The sequence below is a fragment of the Brachycentrus maculatus genome, unplaced genomic scaffold (genome assembly GCF_059751285.1).
Source record: "Brachycentrus maculatus isolate JH-2025_06_01 unplaced genomic scaffold, ASM5975128v1 h1tg000678l, whole genome shotgun sequence".
NCBI classification, from domain to species: Eukaryota; Metazoa; Arthropoda; class Insecta; order Trichoptera; family Brachycentridae; genus Brachycentrus; species Brachycentrus maculatus.
The window spans coordinates 50,001-75,342 of record NW_028281410.1 but is presented as its reverse complement, the minus strand read 5'-3'; the positions used below and the strand labels follow the sequence as shown (position 1 = coordinate 75,342).

The following is a 25,342-nucleotide window of genomic DNA, read 5'->3' as shown; positions in this document are numbered from 1 at the left end:
TGTATGACTACGTTATAATTTTTTGTTGTTGAATAAATCGTTGTTGCATTGTTAAATTGTTGAATTGTTGGCTGTATTCTTGTACTCACACTTTTCCTGGATTTTATGTGTTATTAACTTAATTTTTTCTTCTTTTCTGTTCTATGCCTCCCTCCAAATATTAACATTGTTCCTGTTGAAAATGTATTTCTCCACCCACTGCCAAAATGTTGCTAACCCGTATGTCGGTCGCCAGTATCTGACCGACATATTGACAAAACCTATGCGCATGAAGCTGGTTAGATATTACATTTTACTGCTTTAAAATCCATATCTATTTTTCATCCCTAACATCCCTTGACAGAGGTGGGCGAATATTAAAGTTGATAAATCTATTTTTTATATTACAAGCATTGTTAACTTTATACTGCGGAAATATAACACTCTCCTTATCATTTATCATTTACTTTATGCAGAGCTTTTTTTCCATGTAACGCGGTGGAACATTGTTTCGACACCTTTTTTCAAAAATATTTATAAACTAACTAACCATCACGCCGCTTCACCGCAGGGGTAGGCAGAGAGAATAGAGCTCCACACCACTCTGTCCTTGCAAACATTCTTCGCCTCTTCCACGTTCATGCATCTCCTCATACATACCCGCCGATTGTTACGACTCCCTACCTGACCACTTTCAAGTATTTGGCATACCTGATCGTGCCATGTTTTTCTTGGTCTTCCTCTGCTTCTTTTCCCACTAACATTCGCCACATATATATATATATATATATATATATATATATATATATATATATATATATATATATATATATATATATATATATATATATATATATTTATATATATTTATATATATATATATATATATATATATATATATATATATATATATATATATATATATATATATATATATATATATATATATATATATATATATATATATATATATATATATATATATATATATATATATATATATATATATATATATATATATATATATATATATATATATATATATATATATTATATATATATATATATATATATATATATATATTTATATATATATATATATATATATATATATATATATATATATATATATATTATATATATATATATATATATATATATATATATATATATATATATATATATATATATATATATATATATATATATATATATATATATATATATATATATATATATATATATATATATATATATATATATATATATATATATATATATATATATATATATATATTATATATATATATATATATATATATATATATATATATATATATATATATATATATATATATATATATATATATATATATATATATATATATATATATATATATATATATATATTTATATATATATATATATATATATATATATATATATATATATATATATTTTTTTTTTTTAATTTTTAAAATCAATTAGATTAAACAATGTTTGCGCTTATGTAATTACAATCTATATTTATATAATTGGTCAAAATGATAAAATATGGTATTTAAATAAATATTTAAATGTATATTTTTTTAGCAAAAACCTTGACATAAAGTTCCGGCACATTTTTGTTTAAAAAAGGCCCTGATTTTTTGTAATACCACTTTATTTATGCTACTGTAAACTGAAGTGAAATTGCCGGTAGTCATGAAGTAGAGTTTTTGAGTGGCATTACACAAAGTGAACGATAAATGATATGGAGAGTTTTAAATGGATCTATGAAATTATTGAACTAAATGCTTAATTTTTTAACATTGTAGGTGTCTAAACTTGAGATGTAACATCTGTCGTTTTATTATGAACAAAGATGGAAGTCTGAACGTTCCAGGGCTTATGACCTGGTATTTAGCTGGCTTTAATGATCACTTTATACACTCGTGTAACATTCATCATTTGACTCAGTTGAGATATGTAATATATCTTTAAAAAGATCTCTTTTGATGCAAGACACTTGCATTTGGTTATGCCAATCTGGGATGCATTTGCTTGGCACACGGCTCTTTTAATATGTGACTCATAGATTCAATATTGCACTCATAAGTGTATTGTATTCTGGTTTTTATATATTATTCGTCTAACCCGCTGTAGTTTACCTGTTGGCCCACCTCTGTCTTATAATTATATACATCCTCATCGATAGTCAAAAGATCTATGGTAACAAATGGCTACTTTTCAGAATACGCATTTGAACCGCCATAACTTTGTAAGGTAGTCATGTTGCTGTATTATTTTTTAACAAATAGATGGAATAAAGTCTTGGTAATTGTTGACCCTTTGATTGATCAATTTTAATGAAGATTTTATGTGGAAAAAAGTTTTTTTTTTATATTTCTGATAATGAAATAATCCATTGTTACAAGGCATATAATAATAATTATAAATAAAACACTTGTTTTTTACCATCTGAGTATTATAATTGTTATACAACGACAAGTTTTGGAAGCTACAGATACTGACATTTATGGGTTTGGATGTAAACTTCTTCTTCTTCAAACCCTTTCACTGCATCATATAAAAGCAGTGTTATCTTGATCGTTAACACATGAAAGAAAGGTGATCAGCCGTTCACTTCAGATACCAGTCCAGGGTAATATTGAATAAATATTTGGGTGAAAATCACTTATATTTATTTGATCCTTCCCCTGGGAATCGAACCTGGGACCAAGATATGATTCTGCATCATTTTCAAATACCAAGATACGGTTTCGAAAATGATGCAGAACATATTGAAACACGTGTCACAATAGATTTTAATAAATAGTGGTATTTATCAATTATAACTTAAATTAAAAATGGATAGATATTACTAAAAAGCGACTGCCGAATCAATTGATGAAACAATTTTTTTGTTTTCCATTTAGACACATTGCTTGTAGGTGTTTTAGACTTTTCAGTTATGCGGTGTTGTCTTTGTTTTAAAATTATCGGACTGTGTTTGCAGGAGCTACGTTCGGGACTGGAATTATGGCTATTAAGGTGACAGCCCTGGGAAGACCACAGCTTTTGGTGAGTTAACCTAACCTAATCTTAAATTCTCTTCTTATTCTCTTTACCTTTCTGACCATACAAAAATTACATGTGATCCGAAGGGAGGTACCAAATAATCCCCGTTCATATTTGTATAGAAATCATAGTACGCAGCTCTCAGCAAGTACCGACTTGTCGCCAACTGAGTCATAGGGACAACATATCTGTGCCAATGTGCCATTATGCAGCGACTGAGTGCGGGTAGTGGGACACCAGATCAAACAAACGCTGAGTAGTTTAGTTGTCTTGCGAGTGTTTTTGCCTAGAATTTTCACTCATGAATTACATGAAATCATAGTAACTTTAAACATAAAGAGTAAATCCACTCACGAGTATGCATAGGCCATAAAACTTAAAAAGTTGAAGCCTGAGTAGGGTCATGATAAGCGGTGTTGCATAAGCCGTAGCTAGATTTCAGAGTCACTTGGACATTAGGTAATTCAAAAAAAAAAATTGTTTTCTCACTTTTTGATTATGGTAGTACTACATTTATTAGAGTGAAAGAAATCGCTAGTAGATAAAAAAAAAGTTTAATGTGATGATAGATTACAAATCACAGATTTGGTCGTTTAAATTTACAGCTCCAGCTGTCTGAAGTAATCATGCAAGCCCGTAACTACATGAAGGACCTGGCGGGAGGAAAAGGAAACGTCCTGACGCATCACAAAACTATTGAGGACCTTCAGAAGTACTTTGGGGATAAGGCCGACTGTCCCGATGTCAAATCCTTCCTCAAGAACATAACGAGTGACAAACAAGGGTAAGGTCTTGATAGATTCCATTGTAATATTACTGAAAAACTGTCAACTATAATTTTTTTTTTGTTTATTTTAAATTCTTTTGCATTACAATATACAAGTACAAAACATTACATTACAAGTACAAAATATATACCTATACCCTCACTTTGCGTCGTAGATACGTCACAATAGATTCCCCGAGATTTAAACAAAATTTAAATTTACAAAACGGGAAATTACCTTTAAGAAAAATTAAAAATGATTATCTGAATGATAATTTAAAAAAAAATAATAACAACGCAATTCGAAAAAACAATGACGCACAGCGAAAATGAGTCTTAATCCTGTAACGACACAAAGCGAGGTCTGAGTGTATATATAATGTAAATACAAAAAATCCCACAAAGGCATGGCCCGTGTGTGGGTATACATTATATTTTAGGTTTTATAGTAAAGGGCACTGGCAAGAATACAATAGATATTATAAGAAGTAAAATTTGATTAAAAGTAATTGTCATCTTCTTCTGTGCGTGTCATGTCAGGTCCCCCTGATGTTGACATTCACTTGAGAGTAATTGTCCGTGTTATGGGCGGCTCTAAACATGTATAACCATAGTTATACAAGCTATATTGGCAAAAAGATCTATGATAGATGTTCAAATGTCGAAATAAGGAAAGATGGCATGGCTGAGATAGGCATTATCGAAGGATTGAGAAAGGTGTGATCAGATGGTGTGGGCATGTGAATCAAATGAGTGAAGAAAAAACAGTTAAATAAGATTTTTATAGATTCTATTGTATTATTACTGAATAATCTGATAACCATAGTTATAAGCTATTTTGGCAAGACGATGTATGATAAATGTTCGAATGGTGATATAAGGAATGAATGTAAGGCTGAGATTTGCATTATTGAAGGATTAAGAAAGGTGTGTTGAGATGGTTTGGACATGTGGATCGAATGCGTGAAGACAGAGAGTAAAACAAATTTATGAGGCGAATGTAGTTAGAAATAGAAGCAGAGGGAGACGGTGGAAAACTTGCATGATCAAGTATTTCAAATACTTTAAAATGGTCAGGTTAGGAGTCGGAAATATCGTCAGGTATGTATGAGGAGATGGGCGAATGTCGAAGAGGCTAATATTGTTTACAAAGACGGATTGGTGTGGTATCTTATTTTCTCTGCCAACCCCTGTGTGTAAGCGTCGTGATGGTTAAATAGCATTATTTTTCATTCAAATCACTGAAATATTCGGTTTCTAAGATTTTATTTTTTTGTGGCACTTTTTGATGTTAATATTTTTAAATGTATATATATGGTATACACATAAGCATGATCTACATCAAAATTATCAACATTTTGTTTTTAAATGAAATGTCATGGGTAAAAATTGTGGTTTTAGTGTTAAAATTCAAACACAGATGGCAGTACAAGTGCCATTTTAGAAATAAATGTCATCTGGCTTTAGTTATAAGTACGGCTATTCACATATGCCCATACTCCTTTGAGGAATGTTTTGTTGGGACAACCATGTACAGACATACTCCCGGACAGGTTTATTTGCATTATTCTTATTAATGTAAGTTTTACAGGATACGAAAATACAAGAAAAATACCTATTTTTAGTGTGGTGCACTTATTCCCTTGGGAGAGGATTGTGGCCGTGAACAGTGCGAACATGCAACCTGTAAGAAAGTAAACCAACGGACAATGGTGGGATTAGAAACCCGGACCCCTCTTATAAATATAATATCTCCTCACCATTATCGAATATTATCCCCTCCGATAATGCCCCTACTTATTCCTTAAAATACCTTTAAAAACTGGCAACACCGCGTGTTGAATGCTTGCTGTGATTCCAATTTGGAAATAGATGGAGTGTTATATTTTTTGACATTTCGTTTCATTCATCTGGGTAGGTACTGTTGGAATATTTTCATCAGTTTTGAATCACATTGTGAACCATCCATCAGTAGGTACTATGTATATTCATTGGATCGATGACAGATAATGTGCAATTTTGATGAATCGACTCACATACATGTATTGTACATATGAGTAGTCCGCTTGCAAACCACGTTATGTTAAAAAATTATGTTTTTTAACTAGTGGCGGCAATCGGTAGAATATTAAATCACCTACCGATTTGAGCTTATTTTTAGAGATTTTAGAAAGTAATCTCACTATCGGCATTGCAAGTTTTGCAAAAGTATTGATTTTTCAATTCCAGACTTGAGTTTTGGCAGATTATGTTACATATGGACGTTAATATTGTTTATTTTCTACCGATTAGAGCCATTAAGTATTGGGTTGTGGTCCCGTGGTTAATGTCGCAGACTCTTAAGTTACAGTTTCTCGGTTCGAACCCACTCTACCACAATTTGATACCTATTTCTAATACTGAGCCGCTTAGGCTCACAAAAATAGTATGAAATCAAAATATTTTTTGTAAATAATAAAAAAAACACAAAAACATAAAAATAAAAAATAAAAAACATAACGTGGTTTGAGAGTGGACTACTCATTTGTATTCTAATATTCTCATAACCATTAATGATATGCTATTGAGTATTACGGTCCTTTTCATAGCTTTATAACATAATAATGTACATAGCAGTAGAAAACTTTATAATTATTATTATCATGTATATCTATGTAAAAACTAATATATTTTGTTTAAATACAATTTTTGTTGACATCTCAATATAGATGAAGAGGAATATGTATTTACGTGGTAACTGGTTTAAGCGATCACTTTACACAAGTGCAACATTCACCATTCTACCCATGATTGACAACCACACTACTCAAATTCTTGGAAGTTCTATATATATATATATATATATATATATATACATATATATATATATATATATATATATATATATATATATATATATATATATATATATATATATATATATATATATAAGATCCAATTTCGAAAAATTGTGCTTGAATCAATAGGACTTCACTAGAGACATCTATTGTGAGGTGAAAGAAGGTTTTTATCAAGCAGATAATTGAAATTTTATACACCTATGTCTACCCATGATTGACAACCACACTAAAAAAAATTTGTACACCTATGTCTACTCATGATTGACAACCACACCAATAAAATTTTGGAAGTTGTATATATCCTTTAATTGACTCCTTTTTTCACATAATACTACTCTGCACCTTAATTAAAAACTTACTCAACTCAACCATAGGTGGTGTCGAGAAATAGTATGTGAAAGAGGTTATAAAGTGATCGCTTAAACCAGTCTTTCACAGGTTGTAAGGCCTGTAAATACCCAGACATAATTTTTCCTCTTTTTCTGTGTTGAGAAATCAATACTACTTTTTACTATTGATTGATCTTAATTTTAATGTCATGTGTGTTTCACACTCTTAGTGATATTCCAGACTCATTATATCTTCCGTCTTCTGACCGCTGATGGAGATGTGATATGGTTTGAAGCACAGACATCACGACTAATGACACATACGATACTAACCTAATACTGACCTCAAAAACGCAATCAGAGACTAAAAAATGACTGAAAATGTCCACTTACACCCAACTATTGCATCAAGCCTTTGTAACACACCTTACATTCCATTCTTACATGAGCAAATGCTGATTGGCCCACACTAGATTATCCCTCCTGTTACCAACACAGATTCAAATAAAAACATATTTATTTAGCTAAAAGAAACAAAAATCCACTTAATGATCTATAAACCTTGTACATAATAAGCAAGGTAAATAATAAATGCAATTTCCATCTAAAAAAAACCTTACATTCCAGTATTCAAGCCTTTGTAATACACCTCACATTTAATTTCAATTCAATTCAATTTATTAAAAAGATTAATATAAACATTACAAACAAATATTTAAGGCGTATACGTAAAACATAAATTAAAAAGTAAACATAAAGACTCTTGTTAAAGATGTAGAAGAATCCCCCTTCAGAATACTCCTTCAGGCGCATAGAACAGATCGATATCTAGTTTGATATTGTTCAACATAGCGGTAGCTCTTCCTACAGGCACAACCATCGGCAGGTTGGTCCTGTATATAGGAATGTGAAACTATCGAGAACATACAGACCAATGCTCCGGATAATTTCAGGATTATCGATCATACCGCGCAACAATCGATAAAAGTATTCCAGTATTCAAGCTTTTGCAATACACCTTACGTGCCAGTATTCAAGCCTTTGCAACACATATTACGTTCCAGTATTCAAGCCTTTGCAACACATATTACGTTCCAGTATTCAAGCCTTTGCAATACATCTTACGTTCCAGTATTCAAGCCTTTGCAACACATTTTACGTTCCAGTATTCAAGCCTTTGCAATACATCTTACGTTCCAGTATTCAAGCCTTTGCAATACACGTTACGTTCCAGTATTCTCCATCTGTTCCCGTGGTCCGGCATCATGGACGAGAACTTTGCGCTGTCGGAGACCTTCAGGATCCCCGACCCCAAGACCGGGCAGATGAGGAGGATGATCAGCCGCCTGCCGCCCAAGGAAGAAGAGATGTTCCGCAACATGATTCGCCGGCTCAACCAAGTTGTGCAGGTGACTAACCATTCTACCTTGAAATTGATTCAACATATCAATTTACTTAAAAATTTATATGTTAGTTTTCTCAAAATCTTAAATATTTTACAGTTTTTAATTTAAGTTTTACTTGGGTGAATACCACTATTTCTTGAAATTGATTGTGACACTTTGGTATTGGGGTATTGTGCACGTGCCATGAGGTGCTTTCAACCTCAACATGTATTTTCTCAGAAGGACAATCTCCATCACATATAAGTCATGTATTATATTGTTCCGCAAAGTGTGTGCCGCGGCACACTGGTGTACTGTGGTGATTAGTTGGTGTGCCGTGGAAAAAACGTCTAGTTTTGTGAAAATAACGCAACAGCTCCAAATTTTGATTGCCTGTGCTCAGTTAAGTGGGCTCACATTTCGCATTAAACATATTATTATTTTTATTTTAAAAAAAAGAGAAATATTTGTGTTTTTATTATTTACACAAATATTTCAATTTCATTCTGTGAGCCTAAGCGGCTCGTTATTAGAAATAGGTATCAAATTGTGGTACAGTGGGTTCAAACCGAGAAACTCTAACTTAAGAGTCCGCGACACTAACCATTGGACCACAACCTGACACAATTATGTTAAATATGTTACCATAATATGGTAAATATGCACCTCTGAAATTTCTTAATTTGGTAGGTCTACCTTGAATAGAAAATGTTTGCAGAACACTGATGTATTATGCTGAAATTAAGACAAGCTATTTTTTCTACTGTCTTTACAGTACGGTGCTTGTGTACAAACTGGGAGAATTCTAGTGTTACCAGGACGTACGGTGATCCTACCTAAACATATAGCAGACTAATTTGATAAAGTTACGGTTTTATTTTTCAGGCTGCCAAGGAGTTGGATGTCCGAGTGATGGTCGACGCAGAACACACTTACTTCCAACCCGCCATTTCTAGGATCACTTTGGAGCTTATGAGAAAATACAACACTGTAAGGATAAACTATGATTTGTACTATTATACAAACATCTTGCCTTGTTTTGTTTGGTTGGTGGTTTCACACCACTCTGTCTTGTTTGCAAAGACAGAGTGGTGTGGCGTTCTATTCTCCCTGCCTACCTCTGTGAGAAAGCAGCGTAATGGTTAGATTTTTATTTCAGGCAATGTCATTTTCTCTCTCCTAAAAACATATATCGCTCACTCCTTTCAACGACGTCATATATCAATAATTGTCAATTTTCAGTTGTGCGTGTTTTTGGAATGCCCAGAAAATGTACTATATCCCAGCAAAAGCGGCATATTTTTTACTTAATATTTTCCCGCTACAGGGCAGAAAGTTTTTTTGCATTTTGAAGAAAAGGTATTGTTAATTCTTTTTTATACAAATATTTTTCAAATGGAGAAAAATTATTCAGGTTTTTTAAAAAAGATCTGTTGCACAGGAAAATGTTCGATAAGTGGTTTGATATTTATTTTTAAAACATTTCATTATATTCTTAAAGTTTAAAAACAATCTCCTGAAAAATCAAGTTTTTTGATAAATGACATTGTTGAAAGGAGTGAGCGATATATAAAACTTCTAAGAATTTGAGTAGTGTGGTTGTCACTAATGGGTAGAATTGGTGATTGTTACACGTGTGTAAAAACCACTTAAACCAGCCTATGACGGTCGTCAGCCCAGTAAAAGTCCAGACTTCCATATTCTTCTTCATCTTTGATGAGATGTCAAAAAAGAATACTTATGAAACAGATTTAATTTGGCTTACTCACAATCAAAAATTCATTCTACTTACGTTTTATTAAAATGAGTCATGTTTTAATGATTACAGGACAAAGCCGTTGTTTTCAACACGTACCAAACCTACCTCAAGGAGACATATGATGAGATGGTAACCGACTTGGAGCAAGCTGACAGGCAAGGATTTTACTTCGGAGCCAAGGTTGTTCGTGGGGCCTATATTGAATTGGTGAGAATTAATTATTTATTAACCTTTCCCTTCCAGTGCTAAAATAAAACGCGCATCCCGGTGTTGGGTAGTCCCTACACAATAAAAAATTTGCGATTTGAAATCGGAATAATACAAAAATTCATAGCTAATCCCCTCAATTAATTATAAATGAAGTAAAAAATTATAATAATTTATATTTATTTGCTGAAAACATTAAAAAACCATCTAGCAGCGCTCACGGAACAAGCATAGGTCCACTCTTGTCCTTTGCGTGTTTTATCCCTGAGCTGTTGGACCAGATCTCTTGGCTCTTGTCCATGGCCCAGTTTTTTAGACTAAACTTGATAGTGCTGAGTGTCAGTCCTTTTAGCACCAGCTCTTACAAGTTTATTGACAGCCTCGTTGCCCATGACACCACAACGCCCGGGCATCCAAACTAACCTTACCGCGTTTCTCTCGGTTTAGAGCCTCTATGCATTCATAGATTAGTTTAGATCTTATCTCAACGGAGCCTAGGGCCTCAAGTGCCGCCTGGCTGTCCGAGAGGATGTAGATCTTTTTGTTATATTATGATGAAATGATGACACAGAATTGGCTTTTTCAGCAACACGTAAATCCACTAATCATTTCATATTGCTGTTATTATATTTCCTTATGCTTTTATGTTTCAGGAGAGGGCACGAGCGGCTGCGATGGGCTACGAAGATCCTATCTGTCCAACTTACGAAGCCACAACAGAAAACTACCACAAATGCCTCACAGAGTGCCTCAGGCGAATCAAGGTATATACTGTTTATCTACAGCCACTTCTTCTTCTTCTTTCCATGTTCGCTCCCTAGGTGGAGCATATGGCCAACACAAGACGTCTCCAAGTTACTCTGTCACGCGCCATCTCCTTGGCTTCCTCCCGGGTCAGTCCGGCGTCTCGAAGTTCCGCTGAGTATAGTCGGTGAATGGTCGTCAGCGGCCTTCCGGGGCGACGGAATCCTCGGGGTTGGAAGAAGAGACATGAGGGTTTGATGCTCTCAGGTGGCATTCTAAGGACATGTCCCAAGCATGTCCACCTTCTCCTCTTCAGGACTTCCAGTATGAGGGGCTGACACACCTCTCATGAAAACTGCACTATTGGTGATCTTTTGAATCACCTAACCTTCACCCGATTGTTTGCCTGATTTGCCCATACCTTTTTTTAAATTTTTTAGTCAGACTCAGATTTAGGATTGCAGGGTCAAATCCTCTTGTTCCATCCTTTTCTTCTTGGTAGCTGGTTTCTTGAAAAACCTTTGCAAGGTTGTCTGTTTCTCCCTCTTCTTCAATCTCTGCCGAAAATGACGGGCAAGGACCCGTCTCTTAGTCAGGACAATCACAACCACAGCATGCAAACAATACTACCCGTCACCACCATAGCACTATTCACACACTTAAAACTACACATGTCATTTTATTTTTTACACTTTATTTCCCTGAAGAGAGCAACAGGTTGTTGCCGAAACTAGTTGGTTTTTAATAAAAATGTGAGTGGATCAAAAAACAAAGTCATTTTATTTCTCCAAATAATATAAAACATTTATTTTTAAATTCTTTCATACTCTTTTCATTCTTCATACATTCAGTCATCTTCTTTTCTTTTTTATTTTAAATTCTTCAACCTTTTTACAACATAATATAAATACAAATACAAAAAAAATTACAAAATATAAATACAAAAAAATATCCCACAAAGGCGTGGCCTGTGTGTGGGTGTACATTAAATTTTAGGTCACAGTAAAGGGCACTGACAAGAATACAATTGGTATTTCAAGAAGTAAAATTATAATAAAATTGTTAATATAAACTACAAATACTTGAATAAAAAATAAAAAGTAAAAAGATCTCATCATACATTTTCAAACCCTTATGCATTATATAATTTTGCATATCGAAGTCGTACAGGAGAAAGTGACCAACAGCCAAATCGTAAAAAGTTCAGGAGGGCCATTTAAGTCACTTTTGCTTGGCAAGAAAATAAACACCAATGAGTTAGTCATTTTTAACAAGTCAATATATTATACTTATAAAAGGCAAGTTTAAAATACTTTGGGATTTTTTCAGGGCAACATTAAGATAGTAAGATGTCAAAATAGTCAATGATCACGTGTTTGTAAAGAATGCACTTGATCACTTTCTCCTGTATGACTACGATATGTATAAAGCTGTCGTTTAAAGTTTGACTTATTTGATGTGTCCCAGGCTAACAAGGACCTCGGGCAGGACAAGAAGATCGGCATCATGGTGGCTTCGCACAATGAGGACACCGTCCGCTTTGCCATCGAGAAGATGAAGGAGATCCAAGTGTACCCCGAGGACAAGGTCATCTGCTTCGGCCAGCTGCTGGGCATGTGCGACTACATCACCTTCCCCCTAGGTCAGTGGACAGCAGGCCAATTAACTGCACCTCTGTTGAGGAAAAAATACTTTTGTAAATTGAATCATTTTAATGCCGAATGTATGCTAAAGTTGGTGAAGACGTTACGGGGCTTATGACCACCAAAGGCTGGTTTAAGAGATCACTTTACAACATTCACCAATTCTACCCATGATTGACAACCACGCTACTCAAATTCTTGGAAGTTCTATATATCGCTCACTCTTTTCAAGAACGTCATAAATCAAAAATCGTCAATTTTCAGTTGGGTATGTTTTTGGAATGCCCAGAAAATGCTCTCTATCCCAGCAAAAGCGGCATATTTTTAACTTAACATTTACCTGCTACAGTGTTGTTTTTGCATTTTGAAGAAAAGGTTTTGTTTAATTATTTTTTAATTTACTAAATATTTTTCAAATGGAGAAAAAACATTCAGGTTTTACCTAAAAAGACCTGTTGCACAGTAAATAGTTCAATAAGTGTCTTGATATTTATTTTTAATACATTGTGTTATATTTTTAAACTTTAATGTTCTCCTGGAAAATCAAGTTTTTTGATTCTCTGACGTTCTTGAAAGAAGTGAGCGATATATGATCCAATTTCGAAATATTGTGCTTGAATCACTAGAACTTCACCAGAGACTTTTAAGACCTTTTTAGACAGAAAGAAGCTTTTATTAAGCAGATAATATAAATTGTTGGAGATAATCCAGATTTGTGAACAAGTTGTGAATAACAACAAAAATAATTGAAGATAATCCAGACTTGTGAACAAGTTGTGAACAACAACAAAAAAATTATTGGAGATAATCCAGATTTATGAACAAGTTGTGAACAACAACAAAAATAATTGAAGATAATCCAGTTTTGTGAACAAGTTGTGAACAACAAAAATAATTGGAGATAATCCAGATTTGTCAACAAGTATTTGGACACATTCAAAATGTTGTAAAAAAGGAGTCTTAATATACATTTTGTTTCCAGGTCAATCAGGGTACTCGGCGTATAAATATATCCCGTACGGCCCTGTAGATGAGGTGTTGCCCTACCTGTCCCGGCGAGCTCAGGAGAACAAGGGCGTTCTGAAGAAGGTCCAGAAGGAGAAGAGGCTCCTCCGGAAGGAGCTCCTGCGCCGACTAATGACCTTCCAGCTCTTCTACAAGCCGAAGGGGAATTACGTCCCTGTTTAAGTTAAATTATTTCAAATCCATTCCGATCCGCTCCTGCAATTCACTGTTACTAAAAGGAATCCCGATTGCATTGCAGTTGAGAAATCCTGTCTTTGAGTTCTTCAAAACCAAAGGCAGAATCATCAACTGTATTGTATTATATAACTGAGTTCATCTCGCTGTGAATCATGGTCTTATATATCATTGGACTATTATGCAAATCACAATTATGCCAAACTTTGTAGAATTTACTATCTTCTATTCTCCTTGTGTCCTTAGCTTGGGCAGCTCCAAACAGCGCCTCAGCTGTTCTGATCCCTGTCCAATCTTGTATATTCCGGAGCCAGGAGATCTGTCTTCTGCTCACGACCCTCTGCAAGGTGGAATATCAATAAATGCACTGACTAAACTAAGGCTGCCACAAGTTCATCGTTCAAGTGATGGCGGTGCGTTTGTGAGAGGTGGTGGACGATTATACATAATGTTTTGAAAACAAGAGAACAGAGATGGTCACGACCCTCAGCAATGAGATGAACGACAAAGAAGAAGACTGTTATTTTGGCTATAGTGATGTAAACAAGAAGTTAAAACATTTCTCACCAGATGGCGTCTGGATTCAATTATTAACAAAATAGAGTTATGTGTAATTGCGACTTCATCATAGGATGCCACGCATTCCATGGGTCGATATGGTCAGCAACGCAAATGTGCTCTAAAGAGCAAGAGCAGAGAGACAGTTGCTGGCTGATATCAATGTCCGGATGGCATTCTATCTGGGGCATGTGCTAAAAGGAGAGAAGTACAAGCTATTGCACCTAATAGAGGGTCAACGAGGTGTGGGCAGAAGGCGGATCACCTGGCTTCGGAATATACAAAATTGGACAGGGATCAGGAACATCGAGGCGCTGTTTAGAGCTGCCCGAGACAAGGACAATTACTCTCAAGTGATAGTCGACGTCAGGGAGACCTGATGTGACACGCACAGAAGGAAAAGTGTGATTTACATGTTAGTCTGATAATTTAGGTATTAGTAACATAAAATAAATGTAGTAAAATTTATTGTAACTATTGTACAATATTTTTTAATGTTTATCATGTTTTTTGGCAGTATTAATTTTGATTTTTTCGTTTCTTGTTGTTGTTGTTGAGACGATTGATGGCATATCATGTACGGTTTTTGTTTGGGACCGTCTGGAAAGGTCACGATATCTCGCGGGTGTAATTGACGTTTACGAATATGACTGCTATTTGTGATCCTTACTTTCTGTTGAGTTAGCCGATTATGTCGAGTTTGTCAATAGAACTAGTCGCTTTTACTATGTGCATAATGTAATATTATATTAACGTGGGTGTGCGGATTGGGCCGGCGCGCACCGATCCGACTAATTTAGAAGGAAGAGATCAATTACTATTGTAAATTATGTAAACAAAATAATGTTGTTAAATACGTATATGTAATCATAACTATTGTTACACAAAATAATCATGTTGTTATCTGACATTTGCGTAAAGTAATTATATTTAAATATATAATAATGTAATAGAAACAGTGATGCCCTTCGTATAACGTACTCAATTCTGTCCAGGAGCAAGGTGGTTAAGTGAAACCTATTTTCTCATAACAATACACATTTTATTCATTCTGTGGAGTAAAATATGCTGAATCAACATTATGTCTGTCTTCGTAGTGCAATGATCAGCACGCTCGGCTACCGTGCTGGAGGTCCCGGGTTCGATTACCAGGGGGGAGTCAAATAAGTACAAGTGATTTTTTTCACTCTTATATTTATTCAATATTACCATGGACTGGTACCTGAAGCGGAGGGCTGATCGCCTTTCCTTTATCTGTTAATGATCAAGATAACACTGCGTTTATATGATGCAGTACCCTATGCACCATCGGATAAGGGTTTTAATGAAAAATGAACTGTGATATCAGTCTCAGCTTAGTTTGGATAGTGAGCGTTGGTCAACTCCTAAAACTCTCAAAATTTGAGAAGGATATCCTTGATGGCAGCAGTTGAGATTGGTTGATTTGATTGATCCTTCTCGCTGTCGGATGAGGCTTTCCTTTGAGCTTCATCATGTTGCCAGACTAGAAGTGCTTGGAAGTCTTCAGTTGCTAGCTCTTCTCGGCGTTCTTCAATAAGCTCCTTGGAGTCCATTATATGGAGCAACGTTCATTGTTTGAGTCCCGTGATGAAGAAACAGGAAGTTCACATTATTTTTTGTCATCTCAACATAGATGATGAAGAAAATGGAAGTCTGGGCATTGACGGGGCTTATGACAAAGTGTGAAGTTATCACTTTACATTCACCAATTATACCCATGGTTGACAACCACACTAATCAAATTCTTAGAAGTTCTACATATAGAGAGAAAAGAAAACCCTTATCCGCACCTCAATGGTGCATAGGGCACTGCGTCATATAAACGCAGTGTTATCTTGATCGTTTACACATGAAAGAAAGGTGATCAGCCCTCCGTTTCATGTACCAGACCAGGGTAATATTGAATAAATATTGCAGTGAAAATATCACTTATATTTATTTATCCCCCCTGGGAATCCAACCCAGGACCTCCAGAACGGTAGCCGAGCGTGCTGACCATTACACTACGGAGGCAGACGGATATATATATCTAGTCCAATTTCTAAACATAGTGCTTGATTCACTAGAATTTCACTGGAGACATCTATTGGTGAGATGAAAGATGCTTCTGCTCTATAGTAAAGCTTGGAGATAATCATGATTTGTGAACAAGTATTTGGACATACTCAAAAGAGAATATTTGTTATGCGAGGCATCACTGTATAAATATTGGTCCATGCGAAGGTGTGAATGGCTGATCATTGTACCAGGGATGTATGAATTGCGGTGTGAAGCTTTTTTTATTAAGTATATAAATGATATTGTTAGTTTTTAAATGTTGATGGCCTTATTGCCAGAGTACGTAACTTATTTTTTGTGACGTCGGATTCATTGTTTAGTTTTTAAACTGCGCACTGATAAAGCGGTGCAAGGCATCCGCATGGCTGTTGAAGTGTGTAATCAGGCTTACCAGAATGTATGGGATTCGAGAAATTCTAATTTTGCAATGCGTTGATCTTTATATACATATATTTTTTATAATTTAAACAGATCAATCTTTTGATTTATGTTTGAGGAGGTTTGATGCTACTAAAAATTAAATGAAATAAATGTATTTCTATTCGGGACTAATATATACATTTAATTACCTCATTTATTGATTTGGCAGTCACTTTGTGGTAATATTTAGCCATTTTAAATTTAAATTTCACTTCCTAAATACCACTATTTCTTAAAATTTCTTACTTGCCGCAGTATACGTTATTTGAAAATGATGCGGAATGCATTGAAACACGTGTCATTATGGATTTTAAGAAATACATAGCATTAAAACATTGATAATTTTGATATAAATCATGTTTACTGGTGTAAATATGTTTTTTATTCAATAAAATATGTTGCTTAAAGCTATGAGTATGATATCAAATTATAAAAAGCAATAATAAACTCCTGAACATTGAAATTCTCAAAAAATAACAAACTTCCTCATTAAGGATCTTTTTTTAATATTACAATACCACATAGACATTTTCCGTCCTGTATTTTCCCTGAAATGCTACGATATACATATATAATTTGCATAATTTTCACCTAAACGCATTTACCTTAACACTACAAACACCTAGTTTTTTTTCTAATTTAAATTAATTGTATACCGCCTCCGCCTCCTTATGTCCGCCTCCGTAGTGTAATGGTCAGCTCGCTCGGCTGCCGTACTGGAGGTCCCGGGTTCGATTCCCAGGGAGGGTCGAATAAATATAAGTGATTTTTTCACTGTAATATTTATTCAATATTACCCTGGACTGGCACCTGAAGCGGAGGGCTGATCACCTTTCCTTCATGTGTTAATGATCAAGATAACACTGCGTTTATATGATGCAGTGCCCTATGCACCATTGGGGTGCGGATAAGGGTTTGAATGAATGTATACATTGGCATTGGTGAGACCAAGATTGTTTTTTAAATGAATCAATTAACCAATTTGTTATTAGCTATTTATGATTACGTAGAACAATGTGTTTTAAGATTTTTATAGTTCCTTTTATATTATTGCTCATATATTTATAAAATACAATACATGTACTAACAACTAATACATTTTGAATAATACCATAAATGAACAAAAGATGGAATAGAATTGGGCTCAAACTTTTAGAGAATAACTTTTTTTCTCATATAACGTATAATCTTTTTCCTTTTATGTATTAATTTTAAATCAAACACAGATTTTTTGAGTCTACTAAGTTGTATTTTATTAACAAAAACACATAAAAAAATTAAATTGTGACAATTGTTTCACCTTGTTAGGGCATTATCAAACGAATGTGAAGATCAAATGGACTACGGTCCTTATGTTTTTGTTAATAAAATACAACTTAGTAGACTCAAAAAATCTGTGTTTGATTTAAAATTAATACATAAATTAAAATGGAGTTCTACAAATTAAACGCCAAGTCAATAAATATCTTTTTCCTTGTTAACCGCCCTACCTTTGGTTTATTATTCAAAAAGTAGGTTTTAAAAGCCCTCACATTTGTTTTCATAAGACTTCTCAATGACAATACTAATTTACAATATACCAAACAATTTTTTTAAACAATGGACTCATTTTTGACTCTTTTTACATCCTTTGAATGTCAGAAGTTCTCAACATAAGATGTAATATATCAATCACAAATATATTTCATATTGAATGTAATATATCAATCAACATAATCTCGACATATTCTGCAAACGAAGTAGCCAGCGATATTGACCTCAAAATACTGACTGCACCTTATGATGTATTCATATGTTGCTCACTCCTTTTAAGAATGTCATAAATCAAAAAACTTGATTTTTCATGAGAATGTTTTTAAAGTTTAATAATAAAATATAATGTTTTAAAAATAAATACTAAGCCACTTATTGAACTTTTTACTGTGCAACAAATATTTTTACGTAAAATCTGAAGGTTTTTTCTCCATTTGAAAAATATTTCGTATATTTAAAAAAATATCAAACAAAACCATTTCTTCAAAATGCAAAAACAACACTTTTTGTCCTGTAGCGATTAAATATTAAGTTAAAAATATGCTGCTTTTGCTGGGATATAGTAAATTTTTTGGGCATTCCGAAAACATGCACAACTGAAAATTTACGATTTTCAATATACGATGTTGTAAAAAGGAATGAGCGATATGTGTAAAGTGAGTAGGAGCAATTTGACGTATCACGAACGTTGTTGCAGGTATACTTTTTTGTAACACTCTCCTTGTCATTCATCGTTCACTTTATGATAATACCACTTTGAACTTTAACAAGGTACTGCACAATGTGAACAATGAATGATAAGGAGAGTTTTATATTACCGTACTACAAAGTTAACAATGCTTTTAATATACAAAATATACTTTTTTGTACCTAATAAAGCGGACGTATGACATACACTCGAATGGGTAGGGCGGTTAACATACAATTGTTATAAAAAAACTTCTACAAAGTCTTTAAACTGAGAACCCTTAACACTTTGAGGCCGTATGGTATTAGCATATCTGATCATGTTGGCTGTCAATTTTTTACAAAAACCAAAACTAATACAATTACCTTTTTTGTATAAATATTTCTTAGAGTTGTAAAATTAAATTAATGTTAAAAAATTCTGTTTTGTAAGCAAAATTTCCGATAGATCATCAAGTATGAAATACTTAGAAAAAAAATTAAATATTTAGTCACATCAACATTTTATGTATTACAAAAAAATACCTTTATAACTCGGAGTTGGTAATATTAAAAATTAAAACCATGCAATATTTGTGAGGCAATGATTATCAAATATGTTGATACGCAAAATTCCGCTAAAACAACAAAAAAAGTGAACAGCTGTCAAAACGAATTTCGAAGTACCTGCCTATAAATACTAGTACCTACTCCGGCTGACAGTTGTGCGTAGACTGACCAATAGATGGCAGTCTACTTTCATACAAATCACGATGAGTTTTGCGTATTGACACTTGGGGATTGCAACTGTAGTATAAGTTTTTATATATTTTTCAAACCGTATGTTTTTAGAAGCCTGTACGCAGGTAGGATAGTAAGGATAGGGAAGGTTGATGTGAATAACACATCGCAAATATCCGGACCAATTGAAAATAAATGTTTATTTGAATTTGTCTTGCAATTGGTGGGAATCGAACACGCTACGCCAGTTTTACAGTCGAGCTTCTACACATCTATCCCACGTCATCTGTCTTGTGGTTGATTTGAAGTGATATAATTTTTTGTATTGTAACAATACCGTAACAATATTGTTGTACAATACTTTTTTTTCATCTGATTTGAAGAATACACTGAATTCTCCATTTGCAGGGTAGATGTTGTATGTTCTACGCTATACCGTGTAAAAAAGTTTACTAAAATAAAAAATATGGTCGATTAATTTCCTTAAATATATATATATATATATATATATATATATATATATATATATATATATATATATATATATATATATATATATATATATATATATATATATATATATATATATATATATATATATATATATATATATATATATTTGTCCGCCTCCGTAGAGTAATGGTCAGCACGCTCGGCTACCGTTCTGTAGGTCCCGGGTTCGATTCCCAAGGGGGGTAAAATAAATAGAAGTGATTTTTTCACTGTCATATTTATTCAATATTATCCTGGACCTGAAGCGGAGGGCTGATCACCTTTCCTTCATGTGTAAACGATCAAGATAACACTGCGTTTATATGACGCAGTGCCCTATGCACCATTGGGGTGCGGATAAGGGTTTTATTATTTATTATATAAATATATATATATATATATATATATATATATATATATATATATATATATATATATATATATATATATATATATATATATATATACATATATATATATATATATATATATATATATATATATATATATATATATATATATATATATATTACAAAATGAAATTCATTGTTGATAACTGTATCTTAATTTTATTTAAAAAATACTTTGAAAAAAATATAAAGGGTCCGCCAAATAACTTTTTTTTTTTGAAAACAGGGCGCAAAACATCGAGTGTAGCTTCGGCTGTGTGGCACGTAGCGCCGTCCTGTTGAAACCAAATGTTGCCAATATCCTCCTCTTCAATTTTTGTGAACAAAAATCCGTTCAACATGGCCCGATAACGATCGCCATTGACTGTAACGGCCACTCCTTGCTCATTTTCAAAGAAAAATGGCCCAATTATGCCTCTGGACCAAAATCCGCACCAAACAGTGACTCGTTTTGGGTGTACCGGCTTTTCAATGTATGCGTGCGGGTTTTCTGTGCCCCAAATACGACAATTTTGCTTGTTTACATACCCGCCAAGATCAAAATGAGCTTCATCCGAAAAGATGATTTTTTTGGCAAAATCGGCATCTTCTGTAAGTCGATCGCAGGCCCACTCAGCGAAGCGAAAACGCATTGGATGGTCAGTTGGCTTCAACTCCTGAACCAATTGGACTTTGTATGGCGTCATACCAAGGTCTTTATGCAAAATTCGTCTCAATGATGTCTCCGAAATGTTCAATTGTTGAGAACGACGGTGAATTGATGTTGATGGCGCTTCACGCACACTTTCTGCCACAACATCGATATTCTCGGGTGTACGCACTGTTTTTGGCTTTTCACGCTTTGGTTTATCGATGAGGATGCCAGTTTCTTTCACTTTTTTCACAAGATAACGAACATACGGAGCTGACGGTGCTTCTCTTCTTCCAAAAACCGTACGCAATTTTCGCACACATTCTGCAACATTACCATGATTTTCAAAGTAATGTCGCAATATTTCCCAGCGTTGTTCAAGCGTATACACAACCATATTCGCTCAGCGGAAGGATAAAACTAATTATCTGTCAAATCAGACATGAGCTAAGTGTTACCATTCACGAAATAAGCACTAGTTGAAAAAAAAAACTTTAGATGGCGGACCCTATAAAATGATTCACCTACCTCTTCCCGCATACCTCTGAGCATAGTACTGAGTAGCAAGTACATGCAAGGAATGTAGAAAACTACAAATTACTGTTGTATGGTTTGTTAAATGAATGTTTTTGTTTTCTCTTTTTTTTGCACTGTGCAAATTCAAAGTTATGTATAAAAAATGTGTAAAAAGGAAGTTCAGTATATTTAATTTGCAATTATATATTAAAAGAAATATTTAAACAAGTACTTTGCGATCCCCTATAAGTATTGGCTAAAATATTTTATCTAGGTATAAATTTTACACAAACCCATTACTAGATTTTGATTGGTTGTATTGTATAACTTGTGAATAAATTTCTGATTGATTTACGAGAAATTTGGCAGTATAGTATCTGTTACGCTGAATTTATTTCTCTTTGATGTATGTACGCATTATGTTTATGATATATGTGTGTTTGTTGGACGCATTACAAGTTTTGTAATGTCCCCTGTGACATACTGCGTGTGTCACGTTAGCAAAGTAAGGTCAGGGTATGGGTTAGGTCGGAGAAGGATAGTGTGTTGGGAGGGGCTCTTGTTGAAAGTGCTGACAATAATACTTTTATGGTCTAAATGACAAAAGGTGTGTGTTATTATTCAATAAATGTTAGTCTAAACATACTTGCTGATTTTTATTCCAAACCCTTCGTTCACAACATCTTCAGGCCTTACTTGCAAAAATAAAATTCAATTAGCGTCCGGCAAGCGAAGAGCCGGACGTTAGTTCATATTCAATTTTTTGTTAGAATAACCATTGGTTTTGTATGTTTTTTAGTACATATATTGAAAATAAATTTTTATAGTTTTTATTTTAACAAACCTAGGACAGGAAAGGTATTTCTACCTGTTCGGTCAATTGATGCTTAAGGACAGAAAAAGGTATTTTTACCTTCTGCGCCGGCCTCATTTTTGGTTCACATAGCTGTGTTTCTCAACTTTTAGATGTTTATATATTTTTACATGTCATCATCTTGACGAAAGTTGTGACCAAGATTTGCTGCGTCCTACGCCTTATCTCTTCATTCCTCACAAAGTCAAACCACCACACAGACTAAAATTCTCCACAGACACCTATTTTCAAAGCTTAGTACACGGCTGCTCTGGGCCCTTGTAAGGTGCCATGTTTCACAGTCGTATAAGAGAACAGGAGTAATGCAGACATTGTATAGGCAGCATTTGGTCTTCTTCGAGTATAGATCCGTTTTCCAGACAGCCTTCATACTGTTAAATGTGGACCCTGAGAGTCCTAAACGTACTCCCAGTGCCTTTTAAAGGCTGCCATTTTCAGTTATGTACACTCCCAAGTACTTGAAACTCTCGACCCTTTTGATGAGCTGGTTACTCAATATTAAGGGTTGCTGGGCATCTAGGCATGAGCTGTTGCACAACACATGGGTTTTTACAAGATTTATTATAAACCCCATATGCGTAGAATACCTATTCACCCTATCGACAATTCATTGAAGGTCCTCAACAGTCATCAATTACAGCATCATCTTTCAATACAGTTGGCTAGGCCATGTACTCCACATGCCTCCCGAGAGCCGCCATCAAGCTTCTTTTACAAGGCATCAGGTTTACGCTGCCCAGGACGACCACTACTGACAATTCGTCGGCAGCTCTCGTCTGAACTTCGGGACGCAGCATGACTTGAGAGGATGCAAGACAGCTGGCAGCCGACGGAAAAGTCTGGAGTTTGTGGACTCCACATAGGGAGCGGATATAGTTTAACTAACATCTTAACAACCATAAAAAAGAATATGGAAGTATGGGTATTTACAGGGCTTTTGACCTTCCATAACCTTGTTAACAGTGCGTTAAGAATACCATATATCCGTGTGCGATTATTATCACATTAATACATAATTATTAATAATTTGTGAGTGTTTAACCAAAACAAATAATAAACCTTGAGAAAAATGACAATCCTTGAAAAACTAATTTAAAACGGTAACGACTGCTAACATGAAAAAGCATTGATGTTTTTTATTACATTTATCTTTTTTAATACAGGAAGGAAGATAGAAGAGTATGCCAGGATTTGAATAAAATTGTTGTTAGCGCATATTGCTACCATGCTGGAGGTCCCGGGTTCGATTCCCATGGGGGTCAAAATAAATATGGGTGGTTTTTACTTTCATATCTATCTTCTTCAACCCTCATCCGCACCAGATGGTGCATAGGGCACTGCATCATATAAACGCAGCGTTATACTGATCGTTGACACATGAAGGAAAGGTGACCAGCCCTCCACTTCAGGCACCAGTCCAGGGTAATATTGAATAAATATTAGAGTGTAAAAAGCACTTATATTTATTTAATTTGGGAATCGAACCCGAGACCTCCAGTAAGGTAGCCGAGCGTGCTGACCATTACACTACGGAAGGGAATAAAACATATATATGCTCGTTTTTATATACTTTTGACATTTTAATAAAAAGGAATATTTGGCTTACATATTAAGAATACTGGATTCGATTTTCAACGGGGATTAGAATAAAAAAAAGCCAGAAAGGTGATCAATATATCTTGTATATAATAAGCAAAGTAAATAATAATTGCAAATCCTATTAAAAAATAATAATGATAAGAAAATAATCGGGTAGGTAACCGAAAAAGTAACAGTTACTAACCAATCACATCTCTACAATTTTAACTATTATGACCTTTTATTTTTTGACATCTCATCAAAGATAAAGAAGAATATGTAAGTATTTTACGGGGCTGACGACCGTCATAGGTAGGTTTAAGAGATCTCTTTACACAGGTGTAACATTCACCAATTCTACCCATTACTGACAACCACACTACTCAAATTCTTGGAAGTTCTATTTATATATATGAACCAATTTTGAAACATTGTTCGTGAATCACTAAAACTTCACTAGACACATCACTCACTCCTTTCAAGAATGTCATAAATCAAAAACTTAATTTTTCAGGAGAACGTTTTTAAGTAAAAAAAAATAACGCAATATATTAAAAATAAATATCAGGCCACTTATTAAACTTTTTACTGTGCAGCAAATCTTTTTAGGTAAAACCTAAAGGTTTTTTTTTCATTTTAAAAAATATTTTGTACGTTTAAAAACTAATTAAACACTACATTTTCTTCAAAGTGCAAAAACAACAATTTTTGCCCTGTAGCGGGTAAATATTAAGTTCAAATATGCCACTTTTGCTGGGATATATAACATTTTTTGGGCATTCCCAAAACATGCGCAACTGAAAATGTACGATTTTTTATTTATGACGTTCTTGAAAGGAGTGAGTGACATCTGTGACAGGTCAAAATATGAAGAAAAAAACAGTTTTACAGTAAGGTAAACCTCTATTAAACGTAACAGAAATAAGACACTC

The 25,342-nt window shown here is 34.0% G+C and overlaps 1 protein-coding gene and 1 long non-coding RNA gene across 4 annotated transcripts in view; one reads left to right on the top strand and one right to left on the bottom strand.

Moving 5' to 3' along the window:
• The window catches only part of LOC148300656 (proline dehydrogenase 1, mitochondrial-like), a 51,717-nt gene extending 37,206 nt beyond the window's left edge, over positions 1 to 14,511 (top strand). For 2 of the 3 annotated variants that reach the window (XM_088274459.1, XM_088274461.1), the window contains exons 5-13: positions 236 to 277; positions 2,978 to 3,042; positions 3,645 to 3,823; positions 8,209 to 8,383; positions 9,245 to 9,349; positions 10,188 to 10,325; positions 10,979 to 11,089; positions 12,537 to 12,711; positions 13,695 to 14,026. In XM_088274459.1, the coding sequence (XP_088130585.1) occupies positions 236 to 277; positions 2,978 to 3,042; positions 3,645 to 3,823; positions 8,209 to 8,383; positions 9,245 to 9,349; positions 10,188 to 10,325; positions 10,979 to 11,089; positions 12,537 to 12,711; positions 13,695 to 13,900 (1,196 nt within the window). In that variant the 3' untranslated portion in view covers positions 13,901 to 14,026. Of the gene's footprint in view, positions 1 to 235; positions 278 to 2,977; positions 3,043 to 3,644; positions 3,824 to 8,208; positions 8,384 to 9,244; positions 9,350 to 10,187; positions 10,326 to 10,978; positions 11,090 to 12,536; positions 12,712 to 13,694 lie in introns of all 3 variants that reach the window. The other variant, XM_088274462.1, reaches the window with a different exon arrangement.
• On the bottom strand, positions 11,831 to 19,832 carry LOC148300655 (uncharacterized). Its single transcript, XR_015838907.1, has 3 exons — positions 19,715 to 19,832; positions 13,760 to 13,892; positions 11,831 to 12,743 (listed from the first exon to the last, which is right to left on the bottom strand). It is a non-coding gene; the product is annotated as an uncharacterized LOC148300655 (long non-coding RNA).
• Between the last annotated feature and the right edge of the window lie 5,510 nt (positions 19,833 to 25,342).